The sequence below is a fragment of the Rhinoderma darwinii genome, chromosome 11, assembly GCF_050947455.1.
Source record: "Rhinoderma darwinii isolate aRhiDar2 chromosome 11, aRhiDar2.hap1, whole genome shotgun sequence".
Lineage (NCBI taxonomy): Eukaryota > Metazoa > Chordata > Amphibia > Anura > Rhinodermatidae > Rhinoderma > Rhinoderma darwinii.
This window is the reverse complement of record NC_134697.1, coordinates 13423870-13444432: the sequence shown is the minus strand read 5'-3', so window position 1 is coordinate 13444432 and position 20563 is coordinate 13423870. Positions and strand designations below refer to the sequence as shown.

The window sequence follows — 20563 nt, the reverse complement described above, 5'->3', positions numbered from 1 at the left end:
TATAGAGGAGCTGTCAGCTCTCCTGTGTGGTGTAGTATAGAGGAGCTGTCAGCTCTCCTGTGTGGTGTAGTATAGAGGAGCCGTCAGCTCTCCTGTGTGGTGTAGTATAGAGGAGCCGTCAGCTCTCCTGTGTGGTGTAGTATAGAGGAGCCGTCAGCTCTCCTGTGTGGTGTAGTATAGAGGAGCCGTCAGCTCTCCTGTGTGGTGTAGTATAGAGGTGCCGTCAGCTTTCCTGTGTGGTGTAGTATAGAGGTGCTGTCAGCTTTCCTGTGTGGTGTAGTATAGAGGAGCTGTCAGCTCTCCTGTGTGGTGTAATATAGAGGAGCTGTCAGCTCTCCTGTGTGGTGTAATATAGAGGAGCTGTCAGCTCTCCTGTGTGGTGTAATATAGAGGAGCTGTCAGCTCTCCTGTGTGGTGTGGTATAGAGGAGCTGTCAGCTCTCCTGTGTGGTGTGGTACAGAGGAGCTGTCGGCTCTCCTGTGTGGTGTAGTATAGAGGATCTGTCAGTTCTCCTGTGTGGTGTAGTATAGAGGAGCTGTCAGCTCTCCTGTGTGGTGTGGTATAGAGGTGCGGTCAGCTCTCCTGTGTGGTGTAGTATAGAGGAGCTGTCAGTTCTGTGTGGTGTAATATAGAGGATCTGTCAGTTCTCCTGTGTGGTGTAGTATAGAGGAGCTGTCAGCTCTCCTGTGTGGTGTAGTATGGAGGATCTGTCAGCTCTCCTGTGTGGTGTAGTATAGAGGATAGGTCAGCTCTCCTGTGTGATGTAGTGAAGAGGATCTGTCAGCTCTCTTGTGTGGTGTAGTAGGAAGAATTGTGGCACACAGTCTATGATTCTATAGTATGGAGCCATTGTTACTCTGTGTCATCATACAAATGGCTCTCCGCTTCCGGAGACCTAAGCCTATATTTCAGTTGAGAACATTTTCCCATCCCCTTCTGAACAACCAACTAAGTCACACGCTGGATGTTCACATTTAGAAGCAGCTACACCTGAGATGGTGTAGAGAGTAACTCACCTTGATGCACCTGTCTAGATAGTTTGCTGCAGTTGTGTCTACTATGATCTTTTCTCCTCTGGTACTATATTGAGGTAATGTGAGCTCCAGAAAGAAAGGTAAAAATGTGGTAATTTTTGCAGTCTGATTGGTCAGACCCACGCCTTCTGCTTCCGAGATGCAAAACATGTCGCTATTCCACTCTGTGATAGTGTCCGGGATGGTGGATATTGCAGTTCCTGTCCCATCAGACCTGAAAGTGATAGAGAAATTCAATGCTATAGTGATGATCTAGTCAAGTTAATGCTGTCTGTACTTAATGAAGAAGAGACGGCAGAGGGAGAAGAGCAACACGACTGAAGGATCAGACTACACACAGTTGGTTTGTAGTCTGTAACTATGGAGACATAAGTTTGTAGATGTGCTGTATACACAAAACCAAGATTGCTTTGATTTTAGATTCATTGGAGTAATGCAAAAGTGTACATATCCTTTCATTCGTAAATATTTTGGGGGTACAGCTACAAGTTTTCCTTTCAAAGAAAGAGCGTTGATAATCAGCTACTATGGTTTGACATGGACCTGCTTTATGCACTGTAGTTAAAGGGTAACTGAACTTTCAGAAAACTTCTGACATGTGATAGTGACATCACTGAGCCCCCCCCACTTATCGCTAAAACAAAGCAGCTGAAGTGCTTGGGTGAGTGCTGGGCCGCTTCGTTTCTGATCGGCTTTCCTCGGAAAGCAGATGTAACCTTGTACGGCCCATAGACTTTCTAATAAGTCCGTAAAGCGTTACATCAGCTTTCTGAAAAAAGCGGATTAGAAACCAAACTGCTCAGCGCTCCCCCGAGCACTTCTACGGCTTCATTTAAGCGATCAGTGGGGGTCTCCGTGCTTGACCCCCATCGATCAAAACTTCTGAGATGTCACTAGGACATGTCAGAAGTTTTCTGAAAGTTGAGTTACCCTTTAAATGATGGGAATTCCCATCATGTAATGTTAGAGCATATGGGATATGCCATAAACGATCAGTAAGGTTTCGACCTCTGAGACCCCTGCTGATCTCAAGATCGAAGCGACAGGTCCCTTCTGCATTTTTCCTGCACAGTGGAACTTCTGGCAACAGACTGAGCAGGAAAAAGTAAGACCGATCTGGTCAAGTGAAGGGAGCGCTGCTGCGCAGGGAAAATTAGTGAAGCAGCTGCAGCACTTCATTAGCACTGCGGCCTCATCTTTCTAAGTATTGGTGGGTGTCCATGTAGTCAGACTCCACACCGATCACCTAATTTAGTTGGAAAATCCCTTCAGTATGGTCACAAATATATGATCTTCGGTCAAACTGGGGAAAGATCACAATAGTCAGGTACAAATCAAATACTATTAAAAGTAAGATAAACATCATCAAGAAAAAAAAAAAAAAATCATAAGCGCAACTTTGTCGAGTCTTTTTTTTGGGGGGGGGGGGGGGGTTCAAAACAAGGCACATATCTAGAATGCATGTATAAGTCTAGTACGTTAGTTACCCTATGAATACAGTCTGCCATCCAAAGGAGTCATCAAAATTGCTGCGAAAAGTTTCAATGGTAGCAGATGCTGTAAGAGGAAAAAATAACCTTAAAGGGGTTTTCACACAAGGGACATTTATGACATATCCACAGGATATGTCAAACGTCAGATAGATGCAGGTCCCACCTCTGGGACCCACACCTATCTCTAGAACGGGACCCCTAAACCCCGCTCTACCTCTGTGTCGGCTGATTTCCGATCATGAAGGTGAATACTGTGTAACTCGCATGCTACGCTGCTTCCATAACTGCTATTCACTGCCATGGGAGTTACGGAAACAGCATAGCTCAGCGAGTTACGCTGTTTTTGTAACTCCCGACCATAAAAAGTCAGAAAGTGGCCGGGAGTCAGCGATAGCAGACAAAGCCAGAACGAGGTTTAGGGGGCCCCGTTCTAGAGATTGGTGCAGCTCCCAGAGGTGGGACCTGCATCTTTATGACATATCCTGTGGATATGTCATAAATGTTCCACGTGGGAAAACCCTTTTAAACAGAGAAAACACAGAGGCATGATGTCATTGTCCTATCATTTATTTTACATCTTTAAGAATTTACTGTATGAAATGACAATCTGTTTAGTAAGAAGAGTCCCCTGATAAGCTGATCACAGGGTGTCCTATTACCATTAGGTTATCAAAATGGATTCAAAATTTGGTGCCGATTAATATCTTAGAAAATAAAAGCTCTAAATGCTATAAAAATATATTAATACAGAGCTCCAAATTGACTGTTTAGCAACAGATTTAAGACATCACATTCTGGCTGCCTACAACGACCACTAGAGGGAGATACAGAATGTACTGAATACTGCCACGTAGACCGCTTACAGTAAGCTCCCCCTAGTGGCTGCTCCAGGAAGCTATCATCTTTCTACCCTATGCAGGGGATTTGGAGCTCTGTCATAAAAACGAAGCAGCAACCACTATAAAGATATATTAAGAATTTAATGAGCACAAGATCATTGGACCGTAAAAACAAAAGATGGAAATAGTTGGGCATTTATTTAAAGGCATTAATAACAGTGTAATACATGAAAAGATAGGTTACGTGGATTTGTATAGAAAATTAAAAAATTTATTTTACTTATATTTCAATTTCAACAATATAGGTGTACACAATAAAAAGTGAAGCTTACCTTTCATGACTGATACGCCATTGTCCATTAGTGCTGAAGAAATAAAGTGATCGAGCGTCATTCATAAGAAAAACAAACCAGAGCTAATCACCCTCATCATCCTCAATATTTATCTTTATGTCTGTAAATGATAGGTTCACCTCTTATCACCATTTTACTGGATTTACTCTTATTTATAAATGTCCACATTGATCATCAGGTCATTTTTAACCCCGGGGACACATTTTGGTTTTTCAATTGTCTCATTCTAAGAGCCCTAATAGGTCAAATAAAACTATGAGGGCTTGTTGTTTGTGGGACAAGTTATATTTTTTAATGGTACATCTAACATAAACATAACAGAAAAACGCAATTCCACCATAGTTTTTTCACGGTGCGGTAAAAAAGGATGTTAACTTTATTTGTTTTGCGTCGCTATATTCTGGGAACCATAATATTTTATTTTTCTGTCGATGGGGTGGTGTGAGGGCTTTATTTTTTCTGACATCGTGAACTTATTTGTTTTTCATTCTTGTGCAGGTTATAGTACCTGATATTTTAATAGTTCAGACTTTTACGGACTTGACTATACCAATTAGGTTTTCATTATTTTTGTGAAAAAGTATTTTTTTTAAAATTTATATATTTTACGTTCGAAAATTAACACTCTTCTTTTTTTATCCTGCACGGATGGCAGACCTGGAGGCCTTCAATAGGGGGTGCTGATCGCACATGTACGGCGGATAGCTCTAGGCGGTTAAGTCCAACATTCTGTGCTGATTAATTCCTTAAAATATCTTTAGATGGAGGGGGGGGGGGGGGGGGGAGTGGCAGCCATGCTGGGAGCTCATTGTGATGGGATCCACAAATTCGAGCTGATGACCTATAATCAGCGAATACATGGGCTTGGGTTTGATAGGACTGAAGCCCAGATAACTATCTGGCAGTAAGAGCCTCGGAATCTGGGACAAAATGTAGGGACGCATGGCTGGCACTCCACTAGATTTTACTAGGACATGTATATTATTGAAAACTGGAGTGGATGCTTTATGGTTGTTGATAAAATGTTGTAAAATGAATAAAAACAACTTTGAGAAAAATATCTTTAGAGCGGTTGGGGCTACATTTTTCAGATCTAGAGCTCCAAATCCCTTGTAATGCTATAGAGCATGGGTCAGCAACCTTAGATACTCCAACTGTTGTGTAACTACGATTCCCAGCATGCCCCGACAACCTTTGGTTGGAATAATAAAGTCTAAGGAGTGTCAAAGGTTGTGTCACATGATGAAATTCTGGCTGCCTGAAGCCACCACTAGAGGGAGCCTATGAGCGTACAGCATACTGTAAACTCCCTCTAGTGGCAGCTGCAGGGAGACTGAATTTTATCATGTGACTATAGCATTACAAAGGACTTGGAGCTCTACATCAGAAAAATGAAGATCTGACCCCTAAAGTTGGTGTCTGAATGGAGAATAAGCAAATGTGCAAAAGTGTTGAGTCACATGATGATGATGATTGCACAAACGTGTTAGTGAACAAGGAGGATCTTCCTCAATACAACTGAATTAATCTCCTTAATTTAATATATTGATCCTATAAAGTGTCAATTTATTGGCTATAGGTCACCTCATTTATCAGCGTTAAAGCCATATGCAGTGATGTCCTCTAGTGGTGGCTGCAGGAAGCCACTTGTTAGCCACTTTTTTCCCTTATACCATATTGTGTGGCTTAGATTACAACCAAATTTGGAACATTTTAAACCACGCCCCTTTTTGCTAAACCACTCCCCTTTCTTGGCACTTTCCAAAAGTGTCTATTGAGTCACAAACATCTAGTTTTTTTTGGCGTAATTGCTTGACGTGACATTATGCACCAGGAATTTTGGCGCTATTTTCACAATCACATTAGTAAATCTGCCCCACCGTACACTGGAATGAAAGATGGGGGGCGGGGGTTTAATGACAAGACGTTATATACTTAGTTCTAATAGTTACCAGCTTCATAGAAAGGAGCATAGTAAATAGTATTGACATTCTCCATTCCGCAGACTTGTGGTTTTCTCACCCGGAGATCACTGGCAAATATCACACTGAATGACTGAAATAAGGAGAAGAACCATTAAAGAGTGCACTGGTTTCTTTTTTTCAGTTGAATTTATTAGAATTTTTTTTCTTAATCCGCAGCTTGTCAATTGCGGGTTTTCTCCATTGAGTTTAAAACCCGCAACAAATAGCAGATGTTGCGTTTTTTGCGTCGGAAGAGCGGCAAAATCTCAACTTCATAAAAAAAAAAGTTATACTTACCCAGAATTCAGACGTTTCATTCTTTGCGACTGCTGCAGCCAATCACAGGCTGCAGTGGTCACGAGATGAATCATCATTCCAGGGTGGCAGTATGTCAGAACATCGGAGGGACGCGTTGCCTTGGTTAGTATAGCGGTTTTGGATTTTTTTCCATTGCGAGATTTTCTGCAGTGGACATTCTGGGCGAAAAATTGCACCACAATTTGTCCGGAATACCCCGAGGGCAACAGGGCGAATATGCGGTGTACATATACTCCGCGTACCTGCCCTGTGTGAACATAGCCTAAAACATATTTTCTTAGATCTCTGCATTGTGCTTTTCCTCTTTTGTTCCTCCTAGAAATTTATGAATCTATTGACAGCTGGGTGTAATGATTCCGCTTGCCAAAGAGGCGTGTCCCTAAAAAGTCTTGTCAGCTATGATTGGACAGTGTTAGACTCTGTAGAGACACACCCCCCAAACTGGTAACACCCAATTGTCAAATTATTCATCAATTTCTAGGAGGAATAACAGAGGAAAGGCATACTGTAGCATTCTAAGAAAAGATGTTCCAGCATTGTTATATCACGGGGAACATAAGTGTTTACTAAAACAGACGTGCGGTCTTCTTGAGAGTACTTCGTCCAGGTCTTACGGACATGCAGATTTTTATTCAAAAAGGTCCTGATTCTGTACAACATGAGGATTCACAGATACTTTGCACTCACCCGGAGGTTGTCGTACGTGTCTCCGTCTGTTGGGCTGCTGACCGGCCGATAATATCTTCCATTACAAAACACTTCTGTGTTTGGATCCTCACAAGGGGGAATTGGATCTTCTAAGTTAAAATTTTGAACTTGGAAGCCATATTGATAATAGCGCAGATAGTTATATATCTGAGAGAAAGATAGAAGAAGGACAAGTTATAAAGATCTAAACAACTGAACTGTGGGATAATAAACATTCACTGCGAAAAACAAAAATATACAAAAACTCAACAAATACAAGGAATGGTGGTCAGCTGATCACCAGATTCACGACCTCGTGGCGATCGCCCGCTTTTGTATGTTGCAGGGGAAATGTGGTGTTACACGCCAGCCATTCAAATAAATGGACGACCATATAATGCATGGAAGGGCCGGGTCCGCCCAAAAAAAAAAATCTAAAATAGCAGCTCTCAGTTCTGGCTCGTAGAGGAGATCCCAAGCATGAGACCCCTCATCAATATGCCATATTAGTGCTTATGGAAATGAGGCAACCCCTTTAAATTTGTCAACCCTTTTAGGAAGATCCTGCATTATACATCTACTTATGATTAAAAGGTATTATCTGGCCCCGACGACCTCCACTTTCATACGAATCTCAATGTTAATCTGACAACCCCCTTGCAAACTGCTGAATTGTGGGTGAAGGGGCTGCAGGCTATTTGCCTTGCGGTGACCACCAAGGGGGAAGATGTAGCAAAACCTGCGGCCTATTCAAATATAATATATGGCCGAGCCGAGTCCACGAGTGTGGGAGCAGCTCTTAGTTGGCGGACACCCTTTCTAGCTAAAAGATGGAAATTCTTAGCGGGGAATCCTTCTGTGACGTCCATATACCTCAATAGGATATACGGAAAGTCGTCCTGAAAACAACCCCTTTAAAAAAATGGTACTGTATATAGACTCTGTAGTAACCACAGGGGATGAATACTAAGTTCACCTAATGCAAACTCTTAAAGGGGTTGTCTTGTTTAGAAAAAACATTTTTCATATACCCCATTAGGGAATTCTGAATTAATAGAGGGGGTCCTCATCTCTAGACAAAAGCGGAGAGCAGTTACAAAGGGTGTCTCTTGCTCTGGAGGACCTGTCCTGTATTACACAGACAAACCATTGATATGAATGGACACTGTGTAATGCTCAATTTGCCCTGTGGTGGCACTGCAGGGAAAATGAACGCTCACTGACCAGTGTACCCACAGATTACAGCTGATCGATGGGGGTCCCAGCATGGGGACACTTTGTGATCTGCTTATTCTCTGAAGGTCCTTTTACATAGGCCAATTATTGGGCAAACGAGCGTTCACGTGAACGCAAGTTTCCGATCATTGTCCTGCCCAGGGAAACGATCAGCCGATGAACGAGCAAACGCCCGTTTATCGGCTGATTGTATGGTTCGTGCAGCGCAAAATATTATCGTTGCGGCAGCACATCTTGCAGACATGATAGCAATGTATGGGGACGAGCGAACGTGGTAACGAGATCCTTGTGAAAGGAGCAAACGAGCGCCGATCAACGAGCGGTCTTGATCGCTTACATGGCCCATGTCGGGCCATGTAAGAGGATCCTAACAAGTAGGCAATGACCAAACCCCTGTAAAGCGTTGTAGGTGATGGAGTTTCTCAGAATGGGTGTATAGCTCGAGTTCTTACAGTTCCAGGGTTGAAATCATCATATGAGCTGAGTAAATCGATACTGGCATCCGATGCTCTTAATCCGCAGAGTGAACCCGGAGCTGCTGACAATTCTTGCTGAACTTCAGAGCCCGGCTTTACGACGGATTCCGAGAAGGTCAAGGAAACCTGAAAACATCATAAATTATATATAAAGAAGTATATTTAGAGCAAATCAAAGTAGTATAAACATATAATAGAGTAATAAAGTGATCATCATAGATGGATAACTGGCCAAGAACAGTAACAATGGAAATCATGGTGGTCGGACCTCCACTTATTATGCAATTAAAGTCAAAGAATATTGTCATGGGACAACCCCTTTAAGATATATAGTACATATATAATCTTGCTACTAGAAGTCATTACTTCAGCATATCTGGAATATATCGATCAGACGTCAACACAAAACAGATTCTTTGGGGCAAAAAACAAAAGAAAGAAATGGGCTACAGAATATCGAACTTTGTGGCGCGGAAAACCTCATTTAGGAGGTAGGACTAATGTAAGGGACTGCCTTAAGAAAAGACGATAAAGTAGCAGTGATATGGCCTTATTACATGGGCCAAGATCGGGCAGACGAGTGTTCATATGGACGCTCGTTCCCAATCACTGCCCTATGTAAAGGGCGACTATCAGCCAATGCTCATCAGCTGATCTGCTCTTTTATGCAGAATTAAGAACCATTGTTGTCGGCAGCACATCTCCCTGTTTAATTAGGAAGTTGTGCTGCCGACATGGTGGAAATGCATAGAGGCGAGCGATCGAGGTAACGAGCGCTCGTCCCTATACATATCCAATCATTAACATGTATTCTTTTAAAGAACATATGTTAATCAAGTATATACACCAAGTACTGTATATGCCTCCTTAGAACACAAAACTATCGTTTGTACATATAAACTGCATGAAAAGTGGAGACGCTTTGAAAAAACATTAAATAATTATCTTGTACGGATCCAGAGTTTCAGCTTGTATTGTACTCCGGAGCTGCATTCACTATTCTGCAGGTTGTTACTGGAAATTGTCAGCAAGCTTGTCAGACACACCCCTAACAAATGAGCTGAACTTCTACGATACAGTGGAACAGTTAAATCAAATCACTGTACATTCCTCCCACCTCTATATCATATTTTTGGGTGTATGTATGCATTGTTTCAAATTGTACAACAATGTACCCACCTATTGTATATATTCTATAACAATGTACCCACCTATTGTATGCATTATATAGCATTGTACCTACCTCATTACGAAAGCAGCCTTTTATGGACAGTTCCAAAGTGTCGGAGATAATTTCGGTTTTCATTGGACCAAAAAACAGGACTTGCGCAATAGTTGCATATTCAGGCGTTATAAACAGGTCTATAGTGAAGGATCCGGTCCAGCCTGTAAGGACAGAAAACAAATGTTACATTCCCATACACAAACCTATAAAATATATTGCCGCGTATCACGGACTTAAGAGTGTCCCCTAATTATTTGTAATATCCTCTAGAACACCTTCTTCAGTGGCATTATGGGTAATATCATAATACGTACTGTCTGTCAAATCAATCTGCTTTTGTCCTTTTAATACAATGGTTTCTTTTGCTTTGACCTAGAAGAAAAAAAAAAATAAAAAAAAAATAATAATTTTTTTAAATAAATAAAATACAAATTTAGGGGGAAAAAAATTTATATGTTTAAAAGATGTAACCTTGGCGATTCCTAAATTGTAGGGGCAATGAATCTCTAAAAAACACCTAAACCCACCCATTCAGATAGTCACGAAGTCTGTAGTTTGCCCTATTTCCCTGCAACATTGGGGCCCTGGGTTCGAATCAGACCAAAGAAATTTCCCCATGAGGTTGTTATGTTTTCCCTGTGTTTGGGTGGATTTCTTTCCACAATCAAAAAACATTCATGGTTTAATTGGCTTATATGTCGGAGATCGATAAATTTGATTGTGAGCCCCACTGGGACAGGGACTGACAAGTAATGAAAATCTTTCTACAGCACTGCGTAACATGTTGGGGCTCTATAAGCAACAGGTTCCAAAACTCAAAATCTCTATTCAATTCTTGCTTTCCAAATAAATTTATTTTTGGAAATAGTGTTGACAATTCATGCAATACTTCCCATTCCAAGAAATCCCTAAAATAATTCTATTAGGGTATGTTCAGATGGAGAGGAAAATTTCCACCACTGACATTGCTGCAAATCTGCAGTAAAAAAAATAAATATATAAATTGCAGAAAAATGTGGATTTTGCCACGGCAATGCAAAGGACAAAGTCTGATATGACAATCTGAACCATGCCCTAGAATCCACATCGCAAATCAACATGGCACCTGCTACACGGGTCAGATCGACACAACAGGGTACCAGACGGTTCTCCGCTGGGACCAAGCTCCGACACAATGGGCAGCATAAGACAACCCCTTTTGGAGGAGATTTTGGAGCCAATCACTAGCCACCAGGGTCTATTTCTAATGGGATGAATCACAAATAACCTATTAGATCTTATTAAGGATGTTGCCCATTACCGGATAACTGATGACCTATCCAGTGGATAAGTCATCAACCTATGATCGGTGCGGGTCCAGCACCCGCACCAATCAGCTACAATGGCTGCCTCCGGGCACCAGATGTTACTGCACAGTATGCAGCTTAGAGAGGTTGGCTCTGCTCCTATTCACTTGAATACTGCAGTTCAGACGCTATTCCATGACTGGAGTCACCTACTTCCGGCATGGACAAGCGGTGAACCTGGAGGCAGCCGATCGGTGCGGGGTCTGGGTGTCGGACTGCACCGATCATACACTGATGATCAGCTGTCCGGTAGTGGACAACCCCTTTAATGATATGTCATCTCCTCTGGTGGGCCTAAGGGACCCCAGTCTGATGCTGCTGTCGCCTCTAAACATGGCCTTATAGGTCTAATAATTTGTAGTCACTGAAGGCTGTGTCATTGTCCAAGGCCTTCAGAGAGTTGAAGCCCATTTAAGAGCATCTCGTGAAACGTTATAGAACATTTCGTGTCTTGACAGACTTTCCATATCGCACACCTACCAGGTAATAGAAACTCGTTGAAGTTACGGCTTCCCCAACTCCGGCTTCCGTCACTTTATATTCCACCTCAATGCTATAAGTATTGTAACAGCTGAGTTCTCCTCGTAACTTCTTTATTTGCAAGAAACTATCCGACTCAGAGAAGAAGCGATAGGCAGTTATTTCAGTATAGGGATAGTCAGAAAAGTCAATATAGTTATAGTAGGACCCTGAAAACCTAGGCGACGCATATCGGTGGTAACATTGATCTTCATTCTGATAGCTGGCCTGTGGAATAGAAAAAAACAAAAAAAACAAACAAACCCACAAATGTATAAAAGGAAAGATAATTGCCGGCACAGTAATACATTTGTATATGGTAATGGCAGACATGAACGAGAATTATAATAATGTAATAAAGCAAGTATACTGCTCCCCCGCAGCCTTGAGTGTGACTATATTGCATGTATTTTAGCATATTTTTACATAATTAGCATCTATAACACTACTAGGGTTATGACTGTAAGGCCCTGTTCAGTTTTCGTTTTTTTACCGTAGAAACCGCTGCAAAAAATACAGCGAAAATCTCACGGGTAAAAGCGACGTGCTCTTTCTTCAGGCGTTTCCGTCTCTGACCTCCCATTGACATCAATGGGAGGCAGAGAAAGCGTTTTTCACAGCTTTTTGCCCGCGGCACTCAATGGCCGTGACCGAAAAATGCGGCAAGCAGACGGAATTTTGAGTCAGATTTTTCTGAATGCAAAAAAAAAAAAAAAACTGTGTCAGCAGGGCCAAAGGCTGAGTTCAGATGGGGTGGATACGCTGCACAAAATGTACACAGCATATCAGACCTGGTAGCCGCAGCGTATTCAGGTAGAAAAGTCACACCAAATTGTGGTGCTGTTTTTTGCCCGGAATGTCTGCTGCAGAAATCTGCAGAATCAGCTGGTTGTCAGGCAGGCCTCCTGAGAGGACGTTTCATCCCATGTGATCGCCGATACAGCCCGTGATTGGCTGCAGCGGTCTCATGGGATAAAAAACACGAAACAAACCATTTTGTAGAGATCTTGCAGAGAACATGTGTTAATCTCCTCCTGATCCCTTCCATTTTTTTTCTGGCAGACAACCGCAGGGGTGGGATTTAAACAAGGGGCGGAGTTTAGTGTTCTAGGTCTCCTATTGAAGACCAAGCAACGGAGGGAGAGCTTCTGCTGCAGTCAGGTGCCTTACAGCCAGACACAGGTTTGTAAGGCACACATAGAAGTATTTATATATTTCTCAGTATTACTTGCAATAGGAGACAAAATAGGATAAAGGGAGATTAAAGAGGAATATTGGGATTTATTTTTTTACATTTTGGGGTATTTTAGATATTTAGTGTTTCTTTAGGAAAATATAAAGGTTTATCTTTGAATTTTTTAGAGGGCGTCTCAGAATCAAAAGGCCTGCCACCAGCCTTTGCCCCATCCCCCAAGTTATCCACAAGGCTGTAAAATGAGACGTTTGCCATCTTGTATTATATTCCTTATAACCTTTTTGGATGATATAACAAATAAAAGGATAGCCCTCTTTGGTATGCAATGATCCTCGGCAAGACCAGATCAGAGGAAAGTTAATGCATAATATTTTGTCATTCCCCTTTACCAGATAAATATTTTTTCTTTAGCTTTAGGTAGAGATATCCATTCCTAATACCAATGACTTTAGATTGGATGTTTCGCCATAATGCGGACTGATATTTCTAAATGAATATACATACGCGGATTGTAATATTTGGTTTATAGTATGGTGTTGTATCTATCCCACATATCCCCCTCCCTTCGGCATCTGTCGTTATGTTCTGGACTTTTGTTCCATCGACTTCTATGATAATAATTTCATTGGGCATTGGTTCACCTTTTTCATTTGTTAATAGGACCTAAAAAAAAGAAAAAAAAAAAAAAAAAGAAAGAAGAGGCATAGGTGAGCGGAGAAACTAGTAAATTAATCTAAATAATTAAATACAAATCCCAAATTATATACCAGGCACATACAGCGCATTCAGAAAGTTTTCAGACCTTCACATTTTTTGTTATGTTGAGTTGTGCCAACATAAAAAAACGCGTTTCTTCATCATTCTGCACTCAATACCCCATTAATGACAGTGAAAACAGAACTTTAGAAATAGTTGCAAATTTGTTCGAAATGAAAACTCAAATTTTGCATGGACATAATTATTCAGACTCTTTGCTATGACACTTGATATTTAGCTTTGTGGGCCGCCCAATTCTCTAGATAATCTGAAATGTTTCTACACCTTGATTGGAGTCCACCTGTGGTAAGTTCATTTGATTTGACATGATTTGGAAAGACACACCCCTGTCTATATAAGGTCTCACAGCTGACAATGCGTATCAGAACAAAAACCAAATCATGAGGAGGAAAGAACTGCCTGTAGAGCTCAGAGACAGGATTGTGTGGAGACAGATCTGGAGAAGGGTAGAAAATAATTTGTTCTGCACTGAAAGTTCCCAAGAGCACAGAGGCTTCCATTATTCTTATATGGAAGAAGATTGGAACCACCAGGACTCCTCCTAGAGCTTGACGCCCCACCAAACTAAGTAATCGGGGGAGAAGAGGCTTGGTAAGAGGTGACCAAGTACCCAATGGTCATTCTGGCTGAGCTCCATAGATCCTGTGTGCAGATGGGAGAAACTTTCAGAAGGTCGACTGTCACTGCAGCACTCCACCAATCTGGCCTTTATGGCAGAGTAATCAGAAAGAAGCCTCTTCTCAGTGAAAAGACAAAAAGCCGCCTGGAGGATTTAAAAGAAAAGCACAAAGGACTCTCAGACTGTGAGAAACAAGATTCTGTGGTCTGATGAAACCAAGACTGAACTTTTTGTCCTCCATTCTAAGCGCCATGTCTGGAGGAAACCAGGCACTGCTCATCACCTGCCCAATACCATCCAGACAGTGAAGCATGGTGATAACAGCATCATGCTTGAGGGGTGTTTTTCAGCAGCTGGGACTGGGAGACTGCTCTATTCATCTTTCCCTCGACCCTGACCAAAGTACAGAGATATTCTTCATGAAAACCGGAACCAGAGTTCTCTGGACCTCAGACTGGACTCTGGGACAATGACCCTAAGCACACAGCCAAGACAACACTGTAAGGCTTTGGGGCAACTCCGTCAATGTCCTTGAGTGGCCCGGCCAGAGACCTGACTTGAACCCAATCGAACATTTCTGGAGAGACCTGAAAATGTCTATCCACCAACGTCCCCATCCAACCTGACAGAGCGGAGAGGATCTGTGGAGAAGAATGTCAGAAAATCGCTGCCAAAGCTGCTTCACCTAAGTCCTGAGTAAAGGGTCTGAATACTTATGTCAAAGCAAGATTTTAGTTTTTCCTTTTTAATAAATAAGCAAAGATTAATAACATTCTGTCTTTTTTGTCATTATGGGGTATTGAGTGCAGAATGGGATAAACTGGAATTCTCATTTTAGCCCAAGGCCTAAATAACAAAATGAGAAAAAATTAAAATGGTCTGAAGATTTTCTAAATGCTTTGTATATGGCCCATATACCCATTGATTTCATTATTGTGAACACAATATAGAAGGTGACTTATACTTACTGTAAATGGCAAATCTAGACCATGTTTGTAATACTGGTAAATAGAGGAATAATCAAGCTGAATATTGATTGGCTGGCTGGTAATGTAAATATAAGAGGACTTTGTATCCAGGACCCCTGTGAAATAAATATTTTGTAGGTATGAGTGATCATTCTTGTGTAGACCTGTAAATATATTTGGCTATCACAAGAGAGAATCAAATATGTTGCACATAGTGTAATCTTAGACTGGCGATCGGTTGTTTCACGACTACGGGGTATTTAGAAAACACCAGAAAAGCAGGGGTGTACCTATAATGGGGAAGAGACTGCGTTCACACTCGGGCCCAAAACTTCACTTTGCCCAATATGAGGAGACCAATTCTGTAAATAAAGTGTGATTGTTTGGGGTCCCGTTGTAGGTTATTGTATCGGGGGCCAAGGAGCTTTAAATTACAACTATGTTGAGTGTCAAAATGGAACTACAAACTGCAATAAGAGGATGCCAGGCAATCGACCCTTAGATTGTCAGACAAACTTGGGTGTCCATTCTTGGGGAAGGTAGAATAGTCAAAAGCAATGAGAACATTTGGCAACCATTACACTTAAATGGGTACTCCCATTTAAGACATTTATGGCATGTCCAAGGGCCACTGCATCCAGGCGCACCTCTCTCCATGCATTACTATAGGCTTTATGATATGCCTGACGAAGACCACAGTGCGTGGTCGAAACGCGTTGCAGCACTGTCTATTTATTGATTTAAACAGTTCATCAAATAAAATCGTTGTTTTAAACTCTGACGATTTTGTGGAAATACCATCCTATATCACACCTGAGCGCCCGTATAGAGGAGCATCTTTTTCTTTCAAGTCTGCTTCATTTCAAAACCACGAGGAAATGAATTCCTGAGATGAATTCACCCGATGCGGTTATGGCTCCAGAGGCAAGCACAGTGTGAACAAGCGTTTACAAGCTACAAAGTCAAGTTGTGCTGGCGACATTGCACAACTTACTAGGGTGAGCTCTATTCTTATCAACATCAATTGTCAATAGAGATCTGAACGATATCAACTTAGAGGAGCGCTGTTCTCTCTTTTTTTGTCTTCTTTTCAAGAATATAGGCTTTATGGGAACTGCTGAGCCCTAATAGAGTTCAGAGATAATCGATTCAACAACCCAAGAGCAGATTACTCTGGTATCCTTTTAAAGCAGCTTTTAGTTTTAGCGTTCAGAGACGTAATTTAAAGCTCCTAGACCCACATTCAAAAACCCAGAGTTGGGTCCCACATCTATCAGATATTTATGACATATCCCGTAGATATGCCATAAATGTCTAAGGTGGGAATAACAGTTTAAAAAGGTATTGTCTCACCAAGACAACCTCTCAACCCAAATGATTTGTCTGGTAATCAGCTGATCGACGCAGGTCTGGCTTACGAAACCCAGCTCAACCCTATGCCGGCCATTCATTGCATAGGGCATATGAAAAGAGTGGTCTTCATTGGACTACCCCTATCATACTATACAACAGGATCATATATTCTTTAGCTTCGATAGTATATTTCATTATTACCTGTTCCAGCTTCTTTCGTCGTCACTTCACAATAAATGAGTTCCTCATATTCAGAAAACTGTAGTTTAAAGGTGTCCAGGTTCAGATTTTCAATGTAGGAGCCAGAGTCCAGCTATAGTGGAATAAATATGAGAGTGCCTTTGAAATATAAACATTCGGCACCTATAAAGCAACTTAAAAACGTTGACATCTCCACAAGACGTCATGCACACGAGTGTATTACATCTACATTCATGCTTCCAGTTGTACGGAGTGGTAATACGGCACGAATAAAAAATAAAAAATAAAAAAAAAATAAAATAGTATGGCTCCACAGATTTCTCTCGTGGATTCAAGTGTTCCATTGGGGCAATATTCCAGAGGTTTTTTTCTCCTAGAAAAATCCTCTAGGGTGTCGGAGAAAATATTTCTATAATATAGTGCTGTACCAAAGCACCATACAGTGGCTCATGAGAGGTCTATGGCTCCTTAATACAGAACCGTAGGACATCGTATTACTTATACAGGCTCCACACACACAGCTTTGCCACGTACATCACACCTGATGGCTTTAGGATTCCAAATGACTATCAAGAAACAAGGTTGATCTTCACATTTAGAACATTTACCTCTCCAGTGAAGTGCACACAAATATTTTCCAAGCCCCTCAAACAATTTCCTTCTCTTCCATAAGGAGATTTTACATTCCTGCAGCACTTTCCAATGACTGTACCGGTTAATGGCTTACCATATACATACCTGGAAGAGTAATTAAAAAAAAAACACGAGTCATATTATACGAATATGCTAAACATCTTCTATTCTTAAATACTAACCAACAGGGAGAATCCGTAAAAATTTGATTCACCGGTGTTGCCTTTCAATTACGGAGGCAAATTGTTGGCATCTAAAGCAATGGAGGCTAAAATAGGACTCAAATTTTCAGATTGTGCTCAGCTCTACTAATCATCACCTTATCAGGGGCTCACACGCATATGGCAAAGCGGAGTGTACGGACTCTATGATGGCAAGCAGAGCCCTTACCGACAGGGAGGGGCTTTATTTTCCAATAGAAGCAATGCAGGTTTAGGCTAAACAATCCCCAACGAAATAAACAAAAACTGTACATGATACGTCAAATATTACATACTGAGCGAATACTTCAATTTGTGCCGATTTTTCCAGAACTGAAATTGTATTTGGGTTGGTGACCTTGGCATCAAATCTTGGTAATTCTGTAATAAAATGGGAAACAAAGATCAGATTCTACAAATTAAACAGTGTAAAAGACTCAAAGACAGCGTCGGAGCTACACATATAATACAATAAACTCATAATGGTACCAGAAAACTATCTGTAGCCGAAATATAGTCTAGCACCATTGACCGACATAACAATAGCCGTAGCAGCTAGACCAGCTGTTATGGGGCCCAAAGGTTTAGGCGACCCACTCAGGGGCAAGGTCCCATTTTTTGCGGGGCATAGCAAGTTGGTGACTTTCTGCTATCTAGTACCATTATGTGGATTCTCTGATATATGGCGCTACTCTCTAGGTGCCGGCATACCACTGGTGCAATGCTGCACAGGAGCCCTGTGGGTAAGGGGGTCCACGGCCATCTTATAAGCAGCTAGCCGCTTCCTACTCTCTATTGGATTTCAGGGACTGAGCTGATAAATAGCATAGCTCACAATTACTGGTGGATGGTTAGAGAGCCATAATGGTGATCTATGCAGAGGTATTCAAGAGCAAGGGGCCCCATATACTGTTCTTGCACAGGGGGAACTCTGTTATCCTTGGTCTGCCCTGGCTATTGTCCACACCTTTAATTTTTGCTACTTCCGTTGCTATTTAGTTTTCCGTTACTAGGTGGTGGGGCCCATATACTATCCTTGCATGGGGGACCCTCTGCTATCCTTGGTCTGTCCTGGCTATTGTCCACACCTTTAATTATTGCTACTTATGTTGCGGTTTTAGTTTCCAGTTACTAGGTTGTGGGGTGCCCACCTCATTTTGCTATGGGGCCCAATGAATTCAAGTTACGCCCCTGGCCGTTGATCTGAAAACGTGGTCACCATAACTTTATCATTTGAAAAAACATCTGCTTAGTCTATGGAAAGAGCTCCTTAGGACTTTTCTACACTATGCTCTATTGAGGATCCTTAGTAATGTGCACATAGACTGCTATGGGCCCATACGGTGCCTCTATGTGGTTCCATATATAGAGGCACACAGAGGATTTCTCTTACAGATCCATGGCATGTTCTATCACATGCCGTACCTCAGAAGTATTCTTCTAGGAGAGAATATGGTTCCTTATAGTGTCTTCGAGTTAAGGGCAAATAAACTTTTTTTAAAAACTTTCCATATGTCAGAAGTTTTGATCGGTGGGGCCAAACACTGAGACCCCCCAATGATCACTAAAATGAAGTGGCAGTTGTGCTCAGGTGAGCATTGCGCCGCTTAGTTTCGGTTTGGCTTTTCTCATAATGCTCAGCAAGCGGTGTATAGGCTCAATAGAAAGTCTATAAGCCTGTACACTTCTCGCACGATCTTCCGAGAAAAGTCGATCAGAAAATAATTCGTACAGCGCTCACCAGAGCACTTCTGCCGCTTTGATTGGTGGGGGGGGGGGGGGGGGGGTCTCAGTGCTCAGATCCCCACCGATCAAAACTGACACGTCAAAAGTTTAACAGTTTTTAGTTACCCTTCAATTTATCAAAACGCAAATTTAAAGTGAAGAGGTCATCCATAGCAACTTGTCATATCACCACTTCCACTTTTTAAACCGCACCTGAAATTTTTTTTAACCTCGGCAATGGGCAGTACTTCCGCTTTTTCTTTTTTATTACTTTTTATGAATAGACTCCTGTCTGGCTGGGAAAAAAAATTATTAACCAAACCGGAGTAGGATAGATTAATAAAACGAAACCTGTGACTGGTTAAGGGTCCCTTCAGAAGAAGTGAGACAAAGACCAACAAAGTGGGAAAAAAATAGAAGTAGAATAATCAACGTCAACACTTACGATATCTCTCCACTGTAAAATACTTCATCACAGGATCACCAGATTCCCTCTCAGATATGATACTGTATAATCCAGGACTGGCATCTTCATTTAGAATAAATTCCACCGATATCACACCATGGTCTGACAATGGTTCCACTATTTGTGCAACACGTGCCCCGGTTGTTTCCTAGAGAAGATTTAGGTCAACAATAAGCAGATCTCAGCAGAAAAATTAAATGCTTCATACACTGATATACACATCAGTGCACTTTGTTAAAAAACAACAGCTTTCAGAACTTAAACTAGGCTCTCTGGAGGACTAAGCACGTCCTTGCATAACATTTCAATTGGCAGCATGTAATACCTTATGTCTCCTGTGGTGGAGCTGCAGGGAAATATTCTTACTTTTGTGTCCTCCTGCAGATTATCTGAACTCTGGGTGCCACAGCAGTGGGACAACCTAAAACCAGCTTATTTTTGGGATACCTTTCTAAGAAATCGAGATTCTAAAAAGTGGACAGCCTCTTTAAAAATTGGGAGACAACTAGTGTGGGATCAGCGATGATTACCATAATGGTTGTCAGATACAACAAGTAACCGGCTGATCAGTTTCTAACAATTTGAAACTGGAAACTCAAGGGCCTTTGTGTATTAATGATTCTTTGGTGTTACTGCTAAGTAAAGATAATTGTATTCTTTATGAAGGAAAATTAAAGTGTCGATAACATGGCTAAACTGTATGTCAATGTAAGATTCCAGGAGACGCTCCATTCAATCCCCACCTCACTGCGGGGGTGCAGTGAGTAGGATCAGAGTTCAGAACCCCCATTGTCGTGATTGGTGGGTCCCAGCGGTGGGGCCTCCAACAAGACAATTAGCACCTACCACCTGTGGATAGGGGATAATTGCCGATTCTGGCACAAACCCTTTAAAGAAGAAGCAGCAGGAAGGTAAGGAGACACTAAGGCTACGCTT

General features: G+C 41.7%; 1 protein-coding gene across 1 annotated transcript in view; it reads right to left on the bottom strand.

Moving 5' to 3' along the window:
* LOC142663872 (ovostatin-like) overlaps positions 1-20563 on the bottom strand; it is a 57871-nt gene that overhangs the window by 28357 nt on the left and 8951 nt on the right. The window contains exons 6-19 of the mRNA XM_075842705.1: positions 19607-19775; positions 17733-17817; positions 17206-17341; positions 16604-16715; positions 15050-15165; positions 13190-13348; positions 11452-11718; positions 9940-9997; positions 9644-9786; positions 8377-8526; positions 6689-6856; positions 5672-5774; positions 2522-2591; positions 1017-1248 (exon numbers count right to left, since the gene is read on the bottom strand). Coding sequence (XP_075698820.1) covers positions 1017-1248; positions 2522-2591; positions 5672-5774; positions 6689-6856; positions 8377-8526; positions 9644-9786; positions 9940-9997; positions 11452-11718; positions 13190-13348; positions 15050-15165; positions 16604-16715; positions 17206-17341; positions 17733-17817; positions 19607-19775 — 1968 coding nt within the window. The remainder of the gene's footprint in view (positions 1-1016; positions 1249-2521; positions 2592-5671; positions 5775-6688; positions 6857-8376; positions 8527-9643; positions 9787-9939; positions 9998-11451; positions 11719-13189; positions 13349-15049; positions 15166-16603; positions 16716-17205; positions 17342-17732; positions 17818-19606; positions 19776-20563) is intronic.